General features: G+C 35.6%; 1 protein-coding gene across 1 annotated transcript in view; it reads right to left on the minus strand.

Annotated features, from left to right (window-relative positions):
* Positions 1-2,566: 2,566 nt before the first annotated feature.
* The window catches only part of COL21A1 (collagen type XXI alpha 1 chain), a 130,546-nt gene continuing 115,119 nt past the window's right edge, over positions 2,567-17,993 (minus strand). The window contains exons 23-30 of the mRNA XM_083828287.1: positions 14,036-14,071; positions 13,313-13,357; positions 11,152-11,184; positions 7,134-7,280; positions 6,985-7,039; positions 6,492-6,692; positions 4,726-4,803; positions 2,567-3,999 (exon numbers count right to left, since the gene is read on the minus strand). Coding sequence (XP_083684413.1) covers positions 3,812-3,999; positions 4,726-4,803; positions 6,492-6,692; positions 6,985-7,039; positions 7,134-7,280; positions 11,152-11,184; positions 13,313-13,357; positions 14,036-14,071 — 783 coding nt within the window. The 3' untranslated portion in view covers positions 2,567-3,811. The remainder of the gene's footprint in view (positions 4,000-4,725; positions 4,804-6,491; positions 6,693-6,984; positions 7,040-7,133; positions 7,281-11,151; positions 11,185-13,312; positions 13,358-14,035; positions 14,072-17,993) is intronic.

Consider the following 17,993-nt stretch of genomic DNA (forward strand, 5'->3'; position numbering starts at 1 on the left):
TACATTTTATTCTATAATCCCTGTACATCAAATGAAGTCAGAAAATTAAAGGATTGTAGATTATCAAGCCAGACAAATTCTGTAAGAATTGTAAGAAGCAATAGTCTAAATCACAGGTTCCTAGGCTGTAATTTATGCCTCTCATTGGGATGCAGGATGCTCGGTAATAGTTTCTGGCTATTTGATTGTATAGAATTAGGTTTTCAAAGCATTTTTCTTCATTTAAATAACCTACATTGCTACTGGCTTTGAAAAAGGCACCTGAACAGGTTAGATAGTTACTATTTCCTTTGGAAAATGAGAACTTGTCAAAGCCAAACCCTTTTTGGATATATTTAAGAGGTTCTGCAAACTCAAATTTAGAGCAAAATACCAAAGATACAGCAATACTGAACCTCAAAGCTAAACAGCTCAGCAGGTAGGGCAATCAAATGGATTCAGCTTCAAATCTCCTTTTGCAGATCAAGAGATTTAAGCTGGCTTTTTTTTACATTCAGTGAAGCCTCTTAATTACTAAGTTTTGAAAATCAGTCTTTCTTGTCAAGCATCTTATCACACAAAGTGAAATAGCTCCAAATGAGATTTTGCTTTGAAGATGTAACAAAGGCAAGAGATTGTACTCTTTATGCAGCAATGTACAGAAATACTCACGCTAGGTCAGAATGAGCTATGTTAGATACCAGAAGGAGTAGAAAAAAAGTAAATGTCAATCTTTTATTAGTATAGACACAAAGGTAAAATATACAGGCTTCCAATTAAAGGAACAATGCAATGAACAAGGAGATAAAGTAAATGGGAGCTATTCAAAGGGAAATACTGGACTGCTTCAAGAATTGTTTTTTGTTGTTGTTTTGTGTTTTGTTTTTTTTTTTGAATTGACAGTACTGTTTTCCTTATTGACCTTTACACAACAAGTAGAAGCATGTTAATGAAGACCAGAACAAAAGAAAGGAGGATCAGAACAGAGGAGGGATTAGCTTGGAATTAGGACAGTCATAAAGCTCTGAAATGCACAGCTACAAAGCACAAGCTCATACACTGAAAAATTAATAAGCACAGCTACTTTAAGCTGCAGTCCCCTCCAATGAGAATTACCTTATCCTGTAGGAGTTCACCTGTTAGAAAAAACAAAAGCAGAAAAACAGCAGAGGTCATAGATCTGGGTAGTACTACATAAACACAAAAGACCTACATGACAGTTGTATAGCTTACAGTGGAGAGCTTTTCAAACAGATATAGAATTAAAGTTTTACTCCTTGAAACTAGCAGAAAAAAGGCTGTAAGGGAACACTGGCTTTGTAAAAGATGCCAGAAAAAAAGAAAAAAGAAAAAGTTACTCCAGCCAAAGACAATACTAGCATAAGAATAAAGTTATATAAAATTGCTATTAATAGATGCAGCCTGGAAAGTACAAAAAGATCTTCAGTCAGAATAGTTTGGAAATAACCTTCCAATAGGACTAACGGGTGACAAAACCAGCAGCTTTTGAAATCAGGTATGTATGTGAATTTGATAAATGAAATCATAACCTAGATTACCAAAAAATCAGACTGGTTGAACAAATCAAGACATTTTTGCTGGTCAAATGCATTGTGTTAATTTTTTTCTTACACTTGATAAAACTGAAGTGTTTAGATATAGAAGGAAATGTTTTGTGTAGATGAATGGAAAAAAAAGTGAAATATTCCAGAATTTCCTTTTTTTTTCACTATTTTTCTGAGGTAGAAGAACATACGGGTGGTGTTTTACATTACAATAGAAGCAAACACTAGGATTTCCTACAAGCACGGAATTCTGTTTTTCTGCTTCTGTTCACTGCAGTCAGAGGTCCTTTGGACTTGCTCTTTTGTTGTCTTTACTTCATCCCAGGACACCTCCCAAAAGGTATGGCTCACTAGTCACAAAACCATACATCTTACTAGAAAAAGGTGTCTTAAACATAGACTTAAATTAACACACAGACTGGATAGCTCAGAAAGGTTCTAAAAAGCATGCTGTGGTCCTGATTCCTTCCTGACCTAGCAATGTGTTTCGCTTCCAGCTCTCAAAAATAAAGAACATAAGATTGAATGCAAGTGAATAAAAGGTTTCTAGATTCATTCTTACACAAATTCAGTCAATACTTGCTCACGTGAGCAAAGCCCCACAGTGTGTGCCAAGGAACACTTGTTTGGGGAGCAAATTTTATGCACAGCTTCATTTCTCAAGTTGATGTCTTTCAAGGATCATCCTGGAGGTTTTTAAACTAGGTTTATGAGAGACTAATGCTTGGACTCCAGTATGACCAAGGCTGTGGCTTGGCTAAGCTACTCACTGCAGCTCTTGCACGCACCCTTCACAGGCTGCAGCCCTTGGCAGGCAGCAGCCACTGGGCACCATGCAGCAAGAGCCTGGCAGAGAGGTTCTGCTCCTGGGGATGGTGTTTTATCCAGAGAAAACGGAAGGACACCAAAAAAAACGGCACAGCTGGAAGGTGGAAATGTCCCTACCTGTGTTGCAGGCATCACTCTTTTCTGTGACACAGGACACGAGCAACTCTTTCAATCGCTCAGCAAACCACCACCAGTTCTATACAAAATTTTATTTTACCTTGAATGTCAAGCATATTACCAATCTGATAGTAGGACAACAGAAAAACAACACATTAGAAAAAGCCACTTATAAAGCATTGGATAAGCTCAGTACAACTCTGCCTTAATTTAAGAAAAGGATTTCAAATTCTCATGGAACTGTGCATTTGCTGTTTATGTAAAAGCAAGCAATACACCTTATTAGCAAAGCATACAAAGAAAGTTACACAAAGCTTGCTTAAAATGAAAAAGGAAACAGCATAGCAAACATTGCAGCTAGTTAGCCAGCAGTTAGACCTTTCTCCTTGTAAACCTACTTCTTCAATTTGGCAGCTGCAGTCCTTGGGGAGAAACAGCAAAGGGTACCTAACTTAATCCATAATTATGCAGAACTGTTACAGTGGGGTTGTGCAAACTTTTTTATTAATTATTCTTGTCAAAATACAGCTATAAGCCAGCTATACCAATATTCCATTCTTTTTATTTTATTTTTAAATATTTTCATATAAACTGAATCACCCGCATGGGACCTTTTTGACCTTCTGTAGCTGAAAGTACCATCTTCAGTAAAACCTTGGCCCTTCTTGAATCAGTAGGAGTTCTACCTTTGCATTTCACCTTGGTTTTAAAAAGGGAGTTACATGGCAAACAGGTGATACTATTTCTATAACAAGTCCAGATATTTCTCTTAATTTATAAAAATCAAATATATGCTTTTGCTCACACAACACTTGGAGCTATGACAAATGAAAGGTACACAAGCCAATGAAATTCACACACATATGAAGTTAAAGCCAGCCACATCCTTTCAAAATCAAATAATGTATCTGTTGGCTGCATGTGAAAAATTTCACAGTAATTTACACCTGACCAATACCTTTTAAGGCCTAATCCTGCTGCCAGTGGAGTCTGCAGCTGTTTTGCAAAGGACTTCAGTGGCAGCAGGACTATGACAGGACACTTAAATACTAAATACCAAATATTATAGTTAATTTTATTCCTATTAAAACTGATGATCTCTTTAAAAACACTTGAGATTTAATTTATGCAAGTTATAAAAAATTATTGGAGTTCCTTTTGTAAAGGATTGTATATCCTTTGGGATCCTTATTTGTAATGTTTATAATGTCAGAGGTACTTTTGATCCTGTTTACGGGATTATTGCTGGTCACCTTCCTGAGACTTGAAAGACCATTAAAGACAAGCACCATTCCTATTCCTCTAAATTATTATATCACAAATTAGTAGTTCGGTCCCTTTCTAAAGGGATCTCTCCCCACAATTACACTAAAACACAGTGATGGGTCACAAATTCCAGGGGGTCCGACTGGTCCTGGCATTCCCGGTGTGCCACGATCTCCATCTTTACCAGGCTGCCCACGCTCTCCAGGACGTCCTTCCTTACTCATACCCGGGGGACCTTCTGGACCTTAGTGACACACATAAAAGAAATAAATATATTACATTTTTATTAAAATGGAAACTAGTATGGACACGCAGAGGCCGTGCTCTTTGCTGAAGTACCAAGACAAAGAAAGTTTTATTTTCTGAAAAAGACACTTCTTGTCACAAACTACTGATATATGTGTATAGCAAAACTGTTATCTTATTAAGATTTAAAATAAAAATAAAAAAAGCATGGAGAGCTTTAAGTAAAAACAGCTTTTAAAAGGAAACATGAAAATCTGCTTTGGTATGCTTATACTTTATCATATAATCTGGAATTACTGGGGCATGAATCAGAGTCCTCTGATTTTTATTTATTTCTCTAGCTTTGGATCAGGCTCTAAATTCTCTTCCAAATACTCAACTTTGCATGTTGGAAGAATACTTTCCTTCTCTAAGCAATGGTTACAAGTCACATGATTATATAAAGGCTCAGTTTTCAGATAATGTCTGATTTCAAGACCTGTCTGTTTATAAAAGGGAATCTCAGATACCAATCTCTACAAGATGTGCCTTATATTAAATAATGTGTTCTATGACAATTTAAAAGGCATGCATGAGATAGGCTCCAGCCATAAAAGATATATGGTAATTAAAGTGTACAAAAACTGTTCACATTTTTCTTAACTATATTGATATTTGTATAAACTTTTTTTTTTAATTTAATAAATAGCATGCACTGAATCTGCACAAATAAGCCATCTCTCACCTGGAGGTCCCGGGGGGCCTTGGATCCCAGGAACCCCAATTCCTTGATTGCCTTTTGCACCATTTTTCCCTGGCAGCCCTGTGGATTAGCAAATTCATGTATATCTTTGCACACTAAGAATATTTTCATCAGAACAACCAGAAAGTCAACATTTGATAATATTTATTGAATAAAAAAAGGGATGTAAATATTCATTTCCTTGTAACTTGTATGGTGTACCTGAATTCTTGATTATCCTCACTTCCACTAAATTAAGAGCCAATTTAGCACCTAATAAGCAGGTGGCCACTGTGAATTGAGTGAATAGATGATGAGAATTTAAGAAATTTGTTAACTGTATTGCCTTTTCATTGGCAAAGTTTTTAACAAGTTGCATGAAGAAAGTGTAAATTATTCACCACAGTCTCTGTGGAATACACACTACATAGGTAATCTTCTACAGTGCACTGCAGAATTAAATTTTTTACCAAAGAAGTACTCTCTGAGAGGGACAAAATCTGTGCTCTCTTATACCAGTACAGCCCAATGAATCCAATTGCTTCATAAACATAGATATCTATTTTTCCCTTATTTAACTTTAACTTTAAGTCTGTAAATAAACCCACAGAAATCAGTTGGACTGCTTGTATGGCTGAGATACCTAAAAGTATAATCCTTAGCTTCACCAGTATTATTAAAAAGAAACCTGAATTTTCAACAAAAGCATAAAGAAAGGAATAAAAATCCTTATGAGATGAAAAGAAAAAAGGAGAGAAAAAAACAGGAGTAAGAGGGGTATAAAGGTGTCATATACCAAAAATCAGCCTACAGGTAGCAGACAGTAAATAATCAGTGAATAAACACAGATTTTAAAACAGCTGAAACAAAGAAATTTGGAAGAAAACAAACTAGAAAACATGGAAAATACACTGAAGCTCATGTCTAAACATATCTGATCTAAAAGAAAGAAAATCTAAATGCAGTTTAAAATATCTACAGGAGACTATAAAGGAAACAAAAATCTCTGTAAAAAGATCAAGGGAAAGTACAACAGAACTGAACACTAGTTACCTATTTGCATTCTTGTGTTTTCTCTTCTTCTGACATGCATACTTCAAAAGCAAAGAAACCTTTGCTCAATTACACTTTGTGATACAAACCCAGCTATTCCCTTACTCCACTGCACTAGTCCCATTCAAAACTGGAAGCAGAAAACAAAGTCATAAAGGCCATTAGCATGGTGACATGCTGTCCTGGTTTCAGCTAGGATAGAGTTAATTTTCCTCGTAGTAGCTGGTATGGCGCTGTGCTTTGGATTTAGGATGGGAATAATGCTGACAACATTAGTTGCTGCCGAGCAGTGCTCACACAGAGCCAGCCCCTGGTGCTGCCCTGCCAGCGAGGAGGCTGGGGGTGCACCAGGAGCTGGGAGGAGACACATTCAGGACAGCTGGCCCAGGCTGACCAAAGGGATGTCCCACACCATGTGGCATCACGCGGAACAATTAAAATGGGGTGGCTGGCGGGGGTGGGAGGAACTGCCGCTCGAGGATGGTTGGGCATTAGTCAGCAGGTGGTGAGCAACTGCATTGTGCATCACTTGCTTTGTACATTCTATTATCATCACCATCATGATTATTACTTCTCTTCCTCTTCTGTCCTATTAAACTGTCTTTATCACAACCCACAAGCTTTTACTTTTTTTTTTTTCCTCCCGATTATCTCTGCCATCCCACTGGCAGGGGGAGTGAATGGCTGTGTGAAACTACAACACATACACACATTACCTCTTGTCCCACGAGCCCCAGGGCGACCCGGGACGCCTGTCAGACCTGGAATACCATCATTTCCTGGCAAACCAGGAAATCCTCTTGGACCTTCGGGGCCTCTCGGACCCGGTGGCCCTGGAAGTCCTGGGGAAGCGCTTTGGGACTGACAGTGGTTGCAGTTTTGTAGCCTTCCACTCTGAAGAATAGCAGGCAACTGGGCTGTGAGAATTCAAACAAAAAATTGCTTAAAGTGTTGTAACAGTAAAAGATAAAAACATTTCCATCCACCCAGTAAAACAAAACCAGCTTCCTCTCTTTATGCAATATGGTACCTTTAGGAAACAAGATGCTAAAGTATGGAGTCTGTGGTGTGGAAATGTGTTTCTACAGCTGTATGAAAACCAGTGATAAATCAGAACAAAATACTGATCTTGCTTTCAAGAAAGCATCTTTATAATTACAAGGAAATTTCTTCAGTACTTTAAACAAGGAAAGAGCCTTTCAAACTTACTTCTCAGTACATCTGAACACACCTGTCGAATAAATTCTTCTGAAAATTCTCGTGCCTAAATTGAACAGAGAAGAGTTATAAAAACAGAGAGCATGTAAGTTTGGGGTTCTAAGGTACTCAAAATGACAAGTATGAGGTCCCATACATACAGGTTTTCCATCTGATCCAGGTGGTCCTGGGGGCCCTCTGTCTCCTGGCTGACCTCTGACACCAGGAGGTCCAACCAAACCCTGGATACCGGATTCTCCCTTTTGTCCGTTGATGCCTCGAATGCCTGGATCTCCTTTCTCACCTTTCTGGAATGAGAACCAATGAAAAGCCAATCATATCTTTACATGCCATTTGGAAGCTATGTAGCACCAAGCAAACACATTCTGAGAAAATCTTCACTGACAATCTTCATAAAATTAATATAATCAAGTTGTCATTGAAAATTAATTTGATACTGATTAGATCCATTTCACTAAAATGTATTAAGCTTTCAGATTCTTTAACAACTGTTTCAGTACAATAATTTACCAAGGACCTACATTTCCATCTTAAAGAGACTTATTTGACTGACTAATTGATATAAAACAAAAATCTCTTCATTATTAACATATAGAAGAAAATAGTTAATTTCTCATGAAAAAGTGAATAATTCATTACAGTACATTAACATCCTTCTTAGAAGGCTGGAAAAATTACAAGTGAAATTCTGGCACCATTGAAGTTCTTGGCAAACCTCCCATGTACTGTAACAATCAAGACTTTTACCCTACGTCTGTAGAGTATAAGACAGAAGAAAAAATAGTTTGATTTCAGTTAGGGTTTTTTGTTGTTTTGTTGGTGGTGCTTTTTATTTTTTTAAACTTCATTTACTCTCTGTATGATTGATAGCTGTAGTCCATTTGCTTCACTGGAAAATGTTAAAATAATAGTGTATGTATCTTTATCAAAGCAATGGTTCTTCTGTGTATGAGATTACCTACTGCAATAGTTCCTGTGGAGCTCTTTCCCTACGCTGAAGCCAACAAAACTTCAGTAGAATGTAATTTGGTACATGCCCAAGATTAAAGTTAGTAAACTGTCTTTACTCCCTGATGAGTTTTTTCCTTCCATTTTTTCACAGCTTCTGCATAGTGTTACCAGCAAGTTTAACTTTTTCTTTCTCATTTTCCAACTATTTTGATGGAATTATGGAAACAAGGCAGCAGAATCACTATATATGACAAACAAACTTACTGGAGCAAACAATGCAAGTTTAAGAAGTACTTAGGCATATAGTCTTCACAGACTTATGCTGATTCTTAAATTATGTTTTTAAATTACTTTATATCCTTCTATATAGCACTTATCAAAACACTTTACATCAGAAATATATATGGTTCACTCAAAGCTTTCTGGATTGGTATGGATTAGTAACAATGCCCAGAGTTCTCCAAATGAATTACTACAGGTAGCTAGGTTCAAATTTGGTGTCTGCTTACTCATTTTTATGCACGGAGCTAACAGACAGGAATTTCACCTTGCTACGTTTAGATGGTTTATATCTCAAAACCATGACATGGTTACTGATACCTAGCTGAGGAAAACAAGTTACTGAAAGAGAAAGTACTCAGAACTGCATACCTGGCATCGCAAAAGGACCGCTGTCTGTTCATGTTAACTAAGTTCTTCCATTAAGTCATTTAGCTTTGCTGTAAATAAAATTTGATGCCACTGGGGCAGCGCAACCCTACTGTGAGAAGCCATCACAGAAAAACTTACTCAAGTGACTGGTTATCTGTGCATTTTAAACATTCTTAGGGTGGTTTTTTTTTGTTTGTTTGTTTGTTTTGGGGGAGGCAGATATTTTGCTTCCATTAGTTTTACAAGACCCACTCAAAAAAAAAAAAGGGCATTAAAAGAAAGCGGGCAGTTTTTCCTCTTAATAACCAGACAAATGAGTAAAATGCGACAGATGTCAGTAAAATGCCTAAGAGACTCCTGGGAAGATGCTCCACCAGTAAGATACCAAGCATGAATTGAACAGCAGTCTATATCCTCCTCCCTTTACAGAAGTTATACGCTAATTCAGAACTGTCTTTTTCCAGGGTAGCTGTATTTTACTTTCTTGTTACTGTCAACTTGAATATTATAGTCACAGAGATTTGATATTCTAGTTACCACCAGATAGATTGGTACTTGTTCATTTCTATTACACAATTCCAAATGTTTTTACACTTAACAGCTATTTTAAAAATACCCTCACAAGGCCAGCAAGGCTCAGGGATAAACATATGGAGCACATGTAGCTGCCTGTGGCTATACCAGAAGCTGTACGTGTTGGGATCTGAAAATAATGTTGTTCATGTAGCCAGAAGCTGTTTGTTTTAATTTCAATTACTTTTACAGCTATGGGTTATGTTTACACAGAGACATCTGACTTGCAAGTTGATTTATTTGGAATTAAATGTTAAAAGAGCTAGAAAGCATTAAGAACCAGCGAAGTATTGTGAAAATCGCATCTATTGTAGAAAAAACATCATGGGAAAAAAGCTGCCAAAAAGCAAATGAAACTGCTGAGGGAACATTTTCTGCAGTGCATCATGGTTTTGTAATGTTCAGCCACATCTCATGTGTGGCCTTGTTTATCGACCCTTGCTATTGGCAAAGAAAATCAATAAAAAGGAAAAAAGCTTAGTAAATGCTGAGAATTACAGCCTGAAGAAACTTTTTATTAAATCAGACTGTAACAAATGACAAAATATTTTATAAAAACAGAAAATAAACTAGTTTTATAGGTTTGATAAGTAAACACCACGACATCACTGTATCTTAATGTACAGTAAGAATATTATTGAAAGGATTTGTCAAAATTTTACCATGATTTAAAACATGTAAAGAGGCTACTTCAGTGGTACACAAGTAACACCTTAGCAATTTTGGCTACAATTCAGTAAAGCACCTATAAGCAAAACTGTAATTTTAAGTATTTTGTAGAACCACAGTAGCATACAGGACAATTTAAATATTTGATTGCACATGAGCTTTGAAGAATATGTCCAGTTATTGATATGCAACACTAGTTTAACAAAAAAGGGTTGAACAAAGACATCTCTAGGTAAAGCTGGAGCAAGATGATATTAACAAGACAGCATGCACCCTGATTTCACTAAATATGAATCAAAAACAACTAACAAAGTTAATCTTTTAAATACCAACACTCAAAACAATGTGCAAAACAAATACTGAAAGGTCCGACCATAAATATATCTACAATAGTCAAAAAGAACTAGATAAGAAAAAGAGATGTGACTTCTAAAAATAACCCAGAGAGCAACAGATTTAGTTTCTGCCAGACAAGTCCAAGTGGGCTTCCGGATATGCCCCTCAAGTTTCAGGCTGAGTTGGAAATCATTCCTGTGTAAACATGGTAGTAGAAAGAAAGAAGTCTGCCTTGCATTTTCTGAGTCAGTCTCAAAGATAGAATCCTCTAAAAAATAAATTAAAATATTTTTATATGCTTCACAATTCCTTTTATTGAAATAAAGGCACACAAAGAAATCTCACTGGTCAAGTTTGAAATGCACAGATAAATAGTTCAGATGTGGAAGCCCTTGTCACAGACTTTTAGGGAAGCTAAAAGTACAGTCAGGGTATCATCACAGTTCAAAAGGTTTTACACAAATTTCTGATTGACATTAAATGCAACAGTTTGGATCTACAGCTTAAATGCCCCGAATTTGTTGACTGGTAAAATGAGCGAAGCAACATAAGAGGAAGGATCTTCATTATGTATTGTGCTCCGTATTTTTGCATTGGCTGATGCTGAAGGTAAAATACTGAAAAAGAAGGATCATTTTGACCCAGTATTTTGTGACTTCTAAATTTCCAAAAGTTAGCTTTTTTTTCTTCTACTATTTGCCTTCTTCAACCAGCTCCTTTTCTGATTTTTTTTATTCTCTTAAAGGTATATTTGGCTTTTTCTTAATTTTGCATTTCATGAAATATGCATTTTGCTATCTGTTGTCTTTTAACTAATACTTATTTCTGTTCTATTCTCTGATATTTTCAAATAATTTCTCTTCTATTGCTTATGCATGTGAGTATGGAAATAAGACTTTAAATATATGTTTTACAGAACACAATTTGCAGAAACAAATAGAATAATTTTATAATACTCTGTCATTACAAAATACATACCTCTCCTTGTTCTCCACTTAATCCTTCTATTCCCTTGGGGGATTAATAAAAAAAAAAAAAAAAAAGAAGCAAGTTGAGCCAAGTTACTTGGAATAAAAAAACATTTTTTTTTCCTTTGCTTTCAATAATTAATCACAAATGTTAATTTTTAAAGATTGATTTCTATTTGTATAAAAAACAAATTGTATATAAGAATTAAAAATTTATATCATGGTGGACCAACACTTTAGTAATACTTTAATACCATATCCCAAAAGGGTAACTTGGGATTATATCATACATAATATACACCATGTGTAGAAATAGCATATATATTATGTGTAGAAGTATTAGTGTAGAAGTAGCATATATTATCTACATATTATTAGTGTAGAAGTAGCATATATAGACAAAATCTTATTTACTCGACAAAAGACAAAAGAAATAAAGTTTTGTGCTCTAGCAAAAGGAAACTTTATTTTGTGCATGCTTCGTACTGTCTTACAAGAGAGAAATCAAGCTCAGAGCCTTCGAAATACCAACTGAGTTTGTAAGCCAGATTTTGCATGTTGGCAAATGGTTGTAGTGCCATTTCTACCGAATGGTTCAATGGTGTTATTGATCATTAAATGCCAGGCAAGCTGGCAGCTTAGCACAGGTTTTTTCACTTTGCTGATGGACAAGCGAATCTATATTATATCTTGGAGGAGCCCTGGGGGCTTTAGAAACCTTGGAAGGACCTAGTACTGTCTAACAAAGTATTTGAATGACTGATTCTTTGGTTGCTGGCCAAACTAGATAAGCATGGGAAACAATTTTACACTAGCCCTGTATTATTTTTTCAGCTTTCTCCAAATAAAATAAAATAAAATAAAGCAAGCAACAGCTACTCAGCTGTATCATTCTATCTGAAAAAAAGTGTTTTGTTTTGGTTTTTTGTTTGTTTCACCTTATAATTAAAATAATAAATGACTCATGGAAATGGGTCTATTATTTGCAAAGGTAAAGCCCAGAAAGTTTAATTTGTAGAATGTCAGAGTATGACATTACTTTTGGTTAAAAACAGTCACTGGCCTTTTAGTTTAAACTATTTCTTTTTTAAAATTTTTGCTTAGCTTTACTACCAGGCTCCTGTCAAGCTACATACCCCTGAGAGTGATAAAACCAAGCTAAAATACAATCTAGACCTCCTGCCCATGCTCCACTGGAATCAGCTCCTTCTTGCTAGACAGACAGCTGTATCAATGTCGTAATTCTGAAAAAACAACGGTGACTTCCTTCCAAGTCTAGTTTTAGATACGTACCTCTGACAAATACTTCTCTGTTTGGACATGACATAGATTATGTAGTTTACAAGCATTTATAAATACTAACAGTTATTTTCTGTGGTATAACAAGATAGCCAACTATGACACAATCAGAATACATTGGCTCAGAATTGAAAGAAAAGAGAAATAATAGGATCTCACTGATTTGCAGCTGAAACAGGAAACATCTGTAATTTATGTGCACAGAAGATGTCAATAATGACTCTCAGTATACTATTGGGGGTAATAAACTGCGTGAAAGTGCAGCATGGTATACACAAAATCTTAACATCACAAGCATCACTCTTACAACTTTTCACAAAGGCCACTTTGTGCTGTTATCTGTTTTATATTACTTGTAACAGTTTAATGAAAATTTTCCATAATGAACTCTTTCATAAAATAACACAGGAAAATGAACTTCCAGACTGTTTCCCAAGATATAATATCCCTGAGCCACAGAAACGTGGGCTCCAGGATTTCAACCTCCTTTTCAGAGTGGATCTAGCTAGAGCAGGCTGCTCAATGCTGTGTCCAGCCAGGTTCTGCCACAACCTGTGTAAGCAGCCTGTTCCAGTGTCTGACCCACCCTTGCAGCAAAATGTTTTTCCCATTGATCAAGTTGGAATTTCCTGCATTGCAACTCATGTCCATTTCCTCTTGTCCTTCCCTATGCACATCTTCTCTACTTGTGTTGTATTTGTTATATTTAAAATACTTAAGGTGTTTAAGAGGTAATTAACACAACTATGTAATCATGTTCTATGTAAATATATTTCACACAAAAAAATAAATACTTATGCTGATGAAAATAATCTTAAGAAACAAACATGAATCATAGCTGTCGTGAACTAGGATTATCATTTTGACAGTACCTGTAAGCCTGGATTTCCTTGTCTTCCTTTCTCTCCTTTTCGTCCCTTCAGAAAGGAAGCATGTTTTCTTAAAATATATATTTATTTGGGAGAAATAATTAAACTATCAAAAATATCACAAAGACACAAGAGCTGGGCCCAATCAATCTAAAATTTACTCTTCAAGAACTCAGAGCAGAACCAGTACAGATAGATACAATATCTGTTCTGAAAACACAGCAGTTAGGATATGAGTAGTGACAGTATCCTCACCTATTCTTGTAGATATTTCCATGACTTTTAGATAAGAAGGAGGAAAATGCCACTGCTTATAACATAATAGTAGGCAGAGGCCAGGTGGCATTACTGATTATGAGGATTTATGTGGTGCCATGGTGACTGGAGCAGGCAGGGACAGCGCCTGTCCCAGGACGGTGGGTGCTGTCCCTGTGCCCCAGGTCAGCAACACAACCGATATGCCCAAGCCTGCGTCACTGCTGGAGCCACACAAGGTCTGCACCAAATGCCATCACAACCTGCTCAGCCCAAAAAACATAGCTGGAAATTCATACAGGGCATACCGGGTAGTTTTGTTTGAAGAAGATTTAGGGCTCAGTGCTTTTACTCTTCTTCAATCAAAATTCTTGTAGAGCTTAATTTTAAAAAAAAAAAAATCCTAATTAACTACTAGCACTTTTATTAAGTGTTATCAGATGATTTTGACTAGAAAAAAAGTTGATGTACCTGGATACCACTTTCGCCCTGGCTTCCTTTGTCCCCCTGTAAAATAGTATAAGAAAAGTCTCCATTTAACATGATTCATCTCCAAGAACTGTACTCTGTTTTAATTTAATGCACTAAATACAAGGGAAGCATCTAACAGCCTCTATTTGCATTGAACGAAAACAAATGTATCCCCATGTACATAAACACTGAAAAAAAATACAGTTATAATAATAAAGTTATAATAAGAAGAGAATCTGCCATAGAAAGAGCTGTCAAAAAGAAAATTAGATACAAGTTAAATGGCAAACCCAGAAGAAGCTCATCTACTGAATGTATGGGAGGGGAAAGGACACAGGGGAAGGAAGGGCAGTACTTCTGAAGGGTTAAATTTCATTTGGATGCTAACCACTAAGTGTGCTTGCCTTTGCCCACAGAGAATAGAGTACAAATAATTTATGTAATGTACTATAAACCCATTGATTGCAGAAGTTATATACGACACGGCAAAAAAAATGTTTTACTTTCTAATCAGAAAAAAATATTATATTTGAATTTAACCAAAACTTTGTAGAGAATAAGTTCCACCCACTCCTTTTGTCTTTGATTGAAATGTTTATAGTAAGTTAACATTTATGTGGGTAACTGACAACCAGATGGTGCAAATGACACTATAAAAGGCGGGTACCTAGGTTTATCAATTCGTCGACCACCATCTAATTGTCAATGGAGAGAAACAGTCAGCTCTTGAAAACTATTTATGCCAATTAACGATAGAGGTACATAATCCCAGAATGTGCCTATCTCTCTTCAATGACTGAAAAGAAAAAGTTATGGGAGACCTCTGAAATCAGAGTGACTATTTAAATAGACACGAATCAAAATGGTGGGCTGATAATGCAGCAACCCATAAAACAAAAGACAGATCAGGGGAGAGGGAGGCAAAATTGCATTTAATAGAGGAAAAGAATTGGGATGGAGTTTTGGGGTCCATTTTGCCAGTTTTCTGATAAAAGACAACCATGCTATTACTTTTTTTTTTTCCTTTTCCTTTTCTTTTTTTTTTTAAGAGAATGTTTAGTTAAATGTTAAACAGTAGCATAGAGGAGATTTTGGCCAGGGTAAATATTTTCCTAATTGAAAATCCCACAAGAATGTATTTATGCCAGTTGTTGTATTGTACTTGAATGTAAAATATTTGGTTCGCTTCAACTTTTAAAATGAGCTATAGCTGAAGGGCTTCACTTTTATTGCTGAATGCCCAAACTGCACTGAATAATTCAAGACTTTGTCATACTTCCGACTTGTAACTCCAGTTAACCAGCAAAACATATTCTGACTTCCATCTTCATAAGAAATGGGTAAGAATTACCCATTGCAAGAATTACTGTCTTCACTTTAAAATTTAGAGACTTTCCATAAGTTTTAACAAAATCTCCCTTCTTAAAATGAGTGTTAATGTCTTGATCCATGACCCTTAGATATTGAAACTGAGAATATATTGATAATGAAACTAATTAAACAATTCTTATGACACTAGCTCAACACCAGTCACTCTTGGGTTTCAGTGCATTTTGAAAGACTTAATTAAGCCAGGAAGTCTTTGCCCTTATGTGTTCTGGAAAATCTGCCTCAAGACTTGTCAGAAGACTAATTTTTCTACTTCTCCTCTTGGAAAATGGAACTCAGTTTGAAATAACCTCACCTAAATTTGAATCATTCTCTAGCCTCCATTACTGCACTGACCAGGGACTGCTTTCAGTTGTCTACATATAAGCATATAAGCACTTAAATAAGCACTGTTTTTTAAGGTGCTCTAAGCATCCTAAGGCATCCCCATATGTGTTTCATCTAAGACATCTATATGTGACTGCACATATGCATGCTGGCATATATGACACTGGACATAAAGGAAATCTGTAACCTTCTGGACTAGAAGCTAAAGTCTAGTGGAATACCTCCCATTGTGATTATAAATAAAGCTTTAAATATAACACCACCCTTATGGGTGAAGAAACAAGCTTCTTTACCCTCCACCCTTACTTTCCATAGTGAGGTACCTGATTCATCTATTTCTGTAATGGCTTTATATGAAGGTCATCATTCTTCAAAAGGGGCTTCTTGACATTGCTGGTACTGCTACACACACATTATCATTTTTATTTTTTATTAACATCTTACTTCTATCTGACACCCTACCTGAACTTCCTTTGATTTTAAAGGACTTCCTGTTTATTCTGAAATCTGTAATTCAGATATGTAATGGAGAAATCTTTAATCTTTAAGTTGAGTCTTCAGCATTTCCCGGGGAATAGTACTAGGCTTCCAAAACATGTGTCCGATACATCACTTAAACATACTCCATTTATTTTTATTTTTAAAAACTTGATGCATAAAAATGTAAAGCTATTGTTAAACCTGTTCAAATATAATTTTACATTAATTTAACTTATTTATCTAAATTATTTTAAATTAATTTTAAAACTTTAAATTTGGACTGATAGCATATATGGGAGCATTTTTAGCCTTGACAACTTGTTGCTTAAATAAATACCTAGTCTGAAAGGTTTCATGTAAAGCTTGTTAGTCATAATAAGCTATACGTTAAGGAAACAAGCCTGTTACATATCAGATAACTTACATTGCTCCAAAAAAACAGCATAACATTAAAAAAAGCCTTATATTTGTATATGCCAATTAAGAATTTAAAAAATAATAATAAATCTTTATCTGACCTGCCATGTTCTCCCTTAAAAATACAACAAAATACTGAAAGCAATAGCAGTACTTACTATCTTGCAAAGCAATGAAACATTTATTTTTCAGGACACACATTATTGCTTTTAAAGCGTCCAGAATAGAGAAATCCTAATCAAAATTTAAATTATAAATATAATGGATACAAATAAGAGCTTCAGTTACAATTTGAATTAATTGATTTGCAGCAATAAAGTCAATAATTTGACTTCAATCAATTTTAAACCACATGAAAGGTCTTTAACCCTGAAATCTTGCAAAATCATGTTTTGAAGATCACAAGAACAGCTGTTCCCAGCTGTTTCAAATACACATCGAGTATTTCCTTCATATCGATTTGCTTAATAGCATATGTAAAGGGTAAATTCTTGGTATTTCTCTACTTCTTGGTTGAGTTACATAGAAGAAAGGTGCCATCCTGAAAACAACATCATTTAGAAAACACAACTTTGTTCTTTGTTATCCACAGGGCATGAAAAGTAACGATTTTCAATTACTACTAATGTTCAGGTTCTTAAATCCAGTTCCACAGACAATGCATAGCTGATTTTTCCTCAAGAGATTCATTTCACACTCCAGTAAGTTCTGAGAGTTACAACAAGAGATTCTGTAGGTATTTTAAAACTGGAAATATTCTACAGGCTTTCCAGCTTCCAGTCAAAAAAGCTTGTGTTAATGGCTGAGATGAAACTGAGAAGTTTCAAAAACATGGAAGATTTTCAGAATGATATCTTATGGAACAAAATCTCAAGGGAAGAACTTAATGTAATGTTAATTACAGGTTTTAGCATGCAAAAAAATGTATGCTTGAATTTCCAAATGTACCAAAAAACAACATTGCCTATAATCTTTTCAACCAGGGACTCCTTAAAGACTCCTTAATACGTTTGTCAGAAAATCCTATACAGCTACGTATTAAAAATAAAGGTTACTATTCAGAAATTCAAACATAAATAACTAAATTCTATGATGTGTTCACAAAGTAGTTCTTTGGCAATGAAGAATATCAGCATAACCATGTCTATAACAGTGTTTGATTGATGGAAGGTTGCACCAAGCGATGGTGAGATCCTGAAGGCAAGATCTACCTGAGAACTCAGTATGCAAGAGGAAAAAAATACAGATTCCTGCCTGAAAAGAAGAAATAATTGTCAACCAGGACAGCAGAAGTAGGATCCATCTAACCTTTGCCATCAAAAATTTCAACATTTAATTTAGCTAA

Source organism: Anser anser (assembly GCF_964211835.1).
Source record: "Anser anser genome assembly, chromosome: 3".
Taxonomy (NCBI): domain Eukaryota; kingdom Metazoa; phylum Chordata; class Aves; order Anseriformes; family Anatidae; genus Anser; species Anser anser.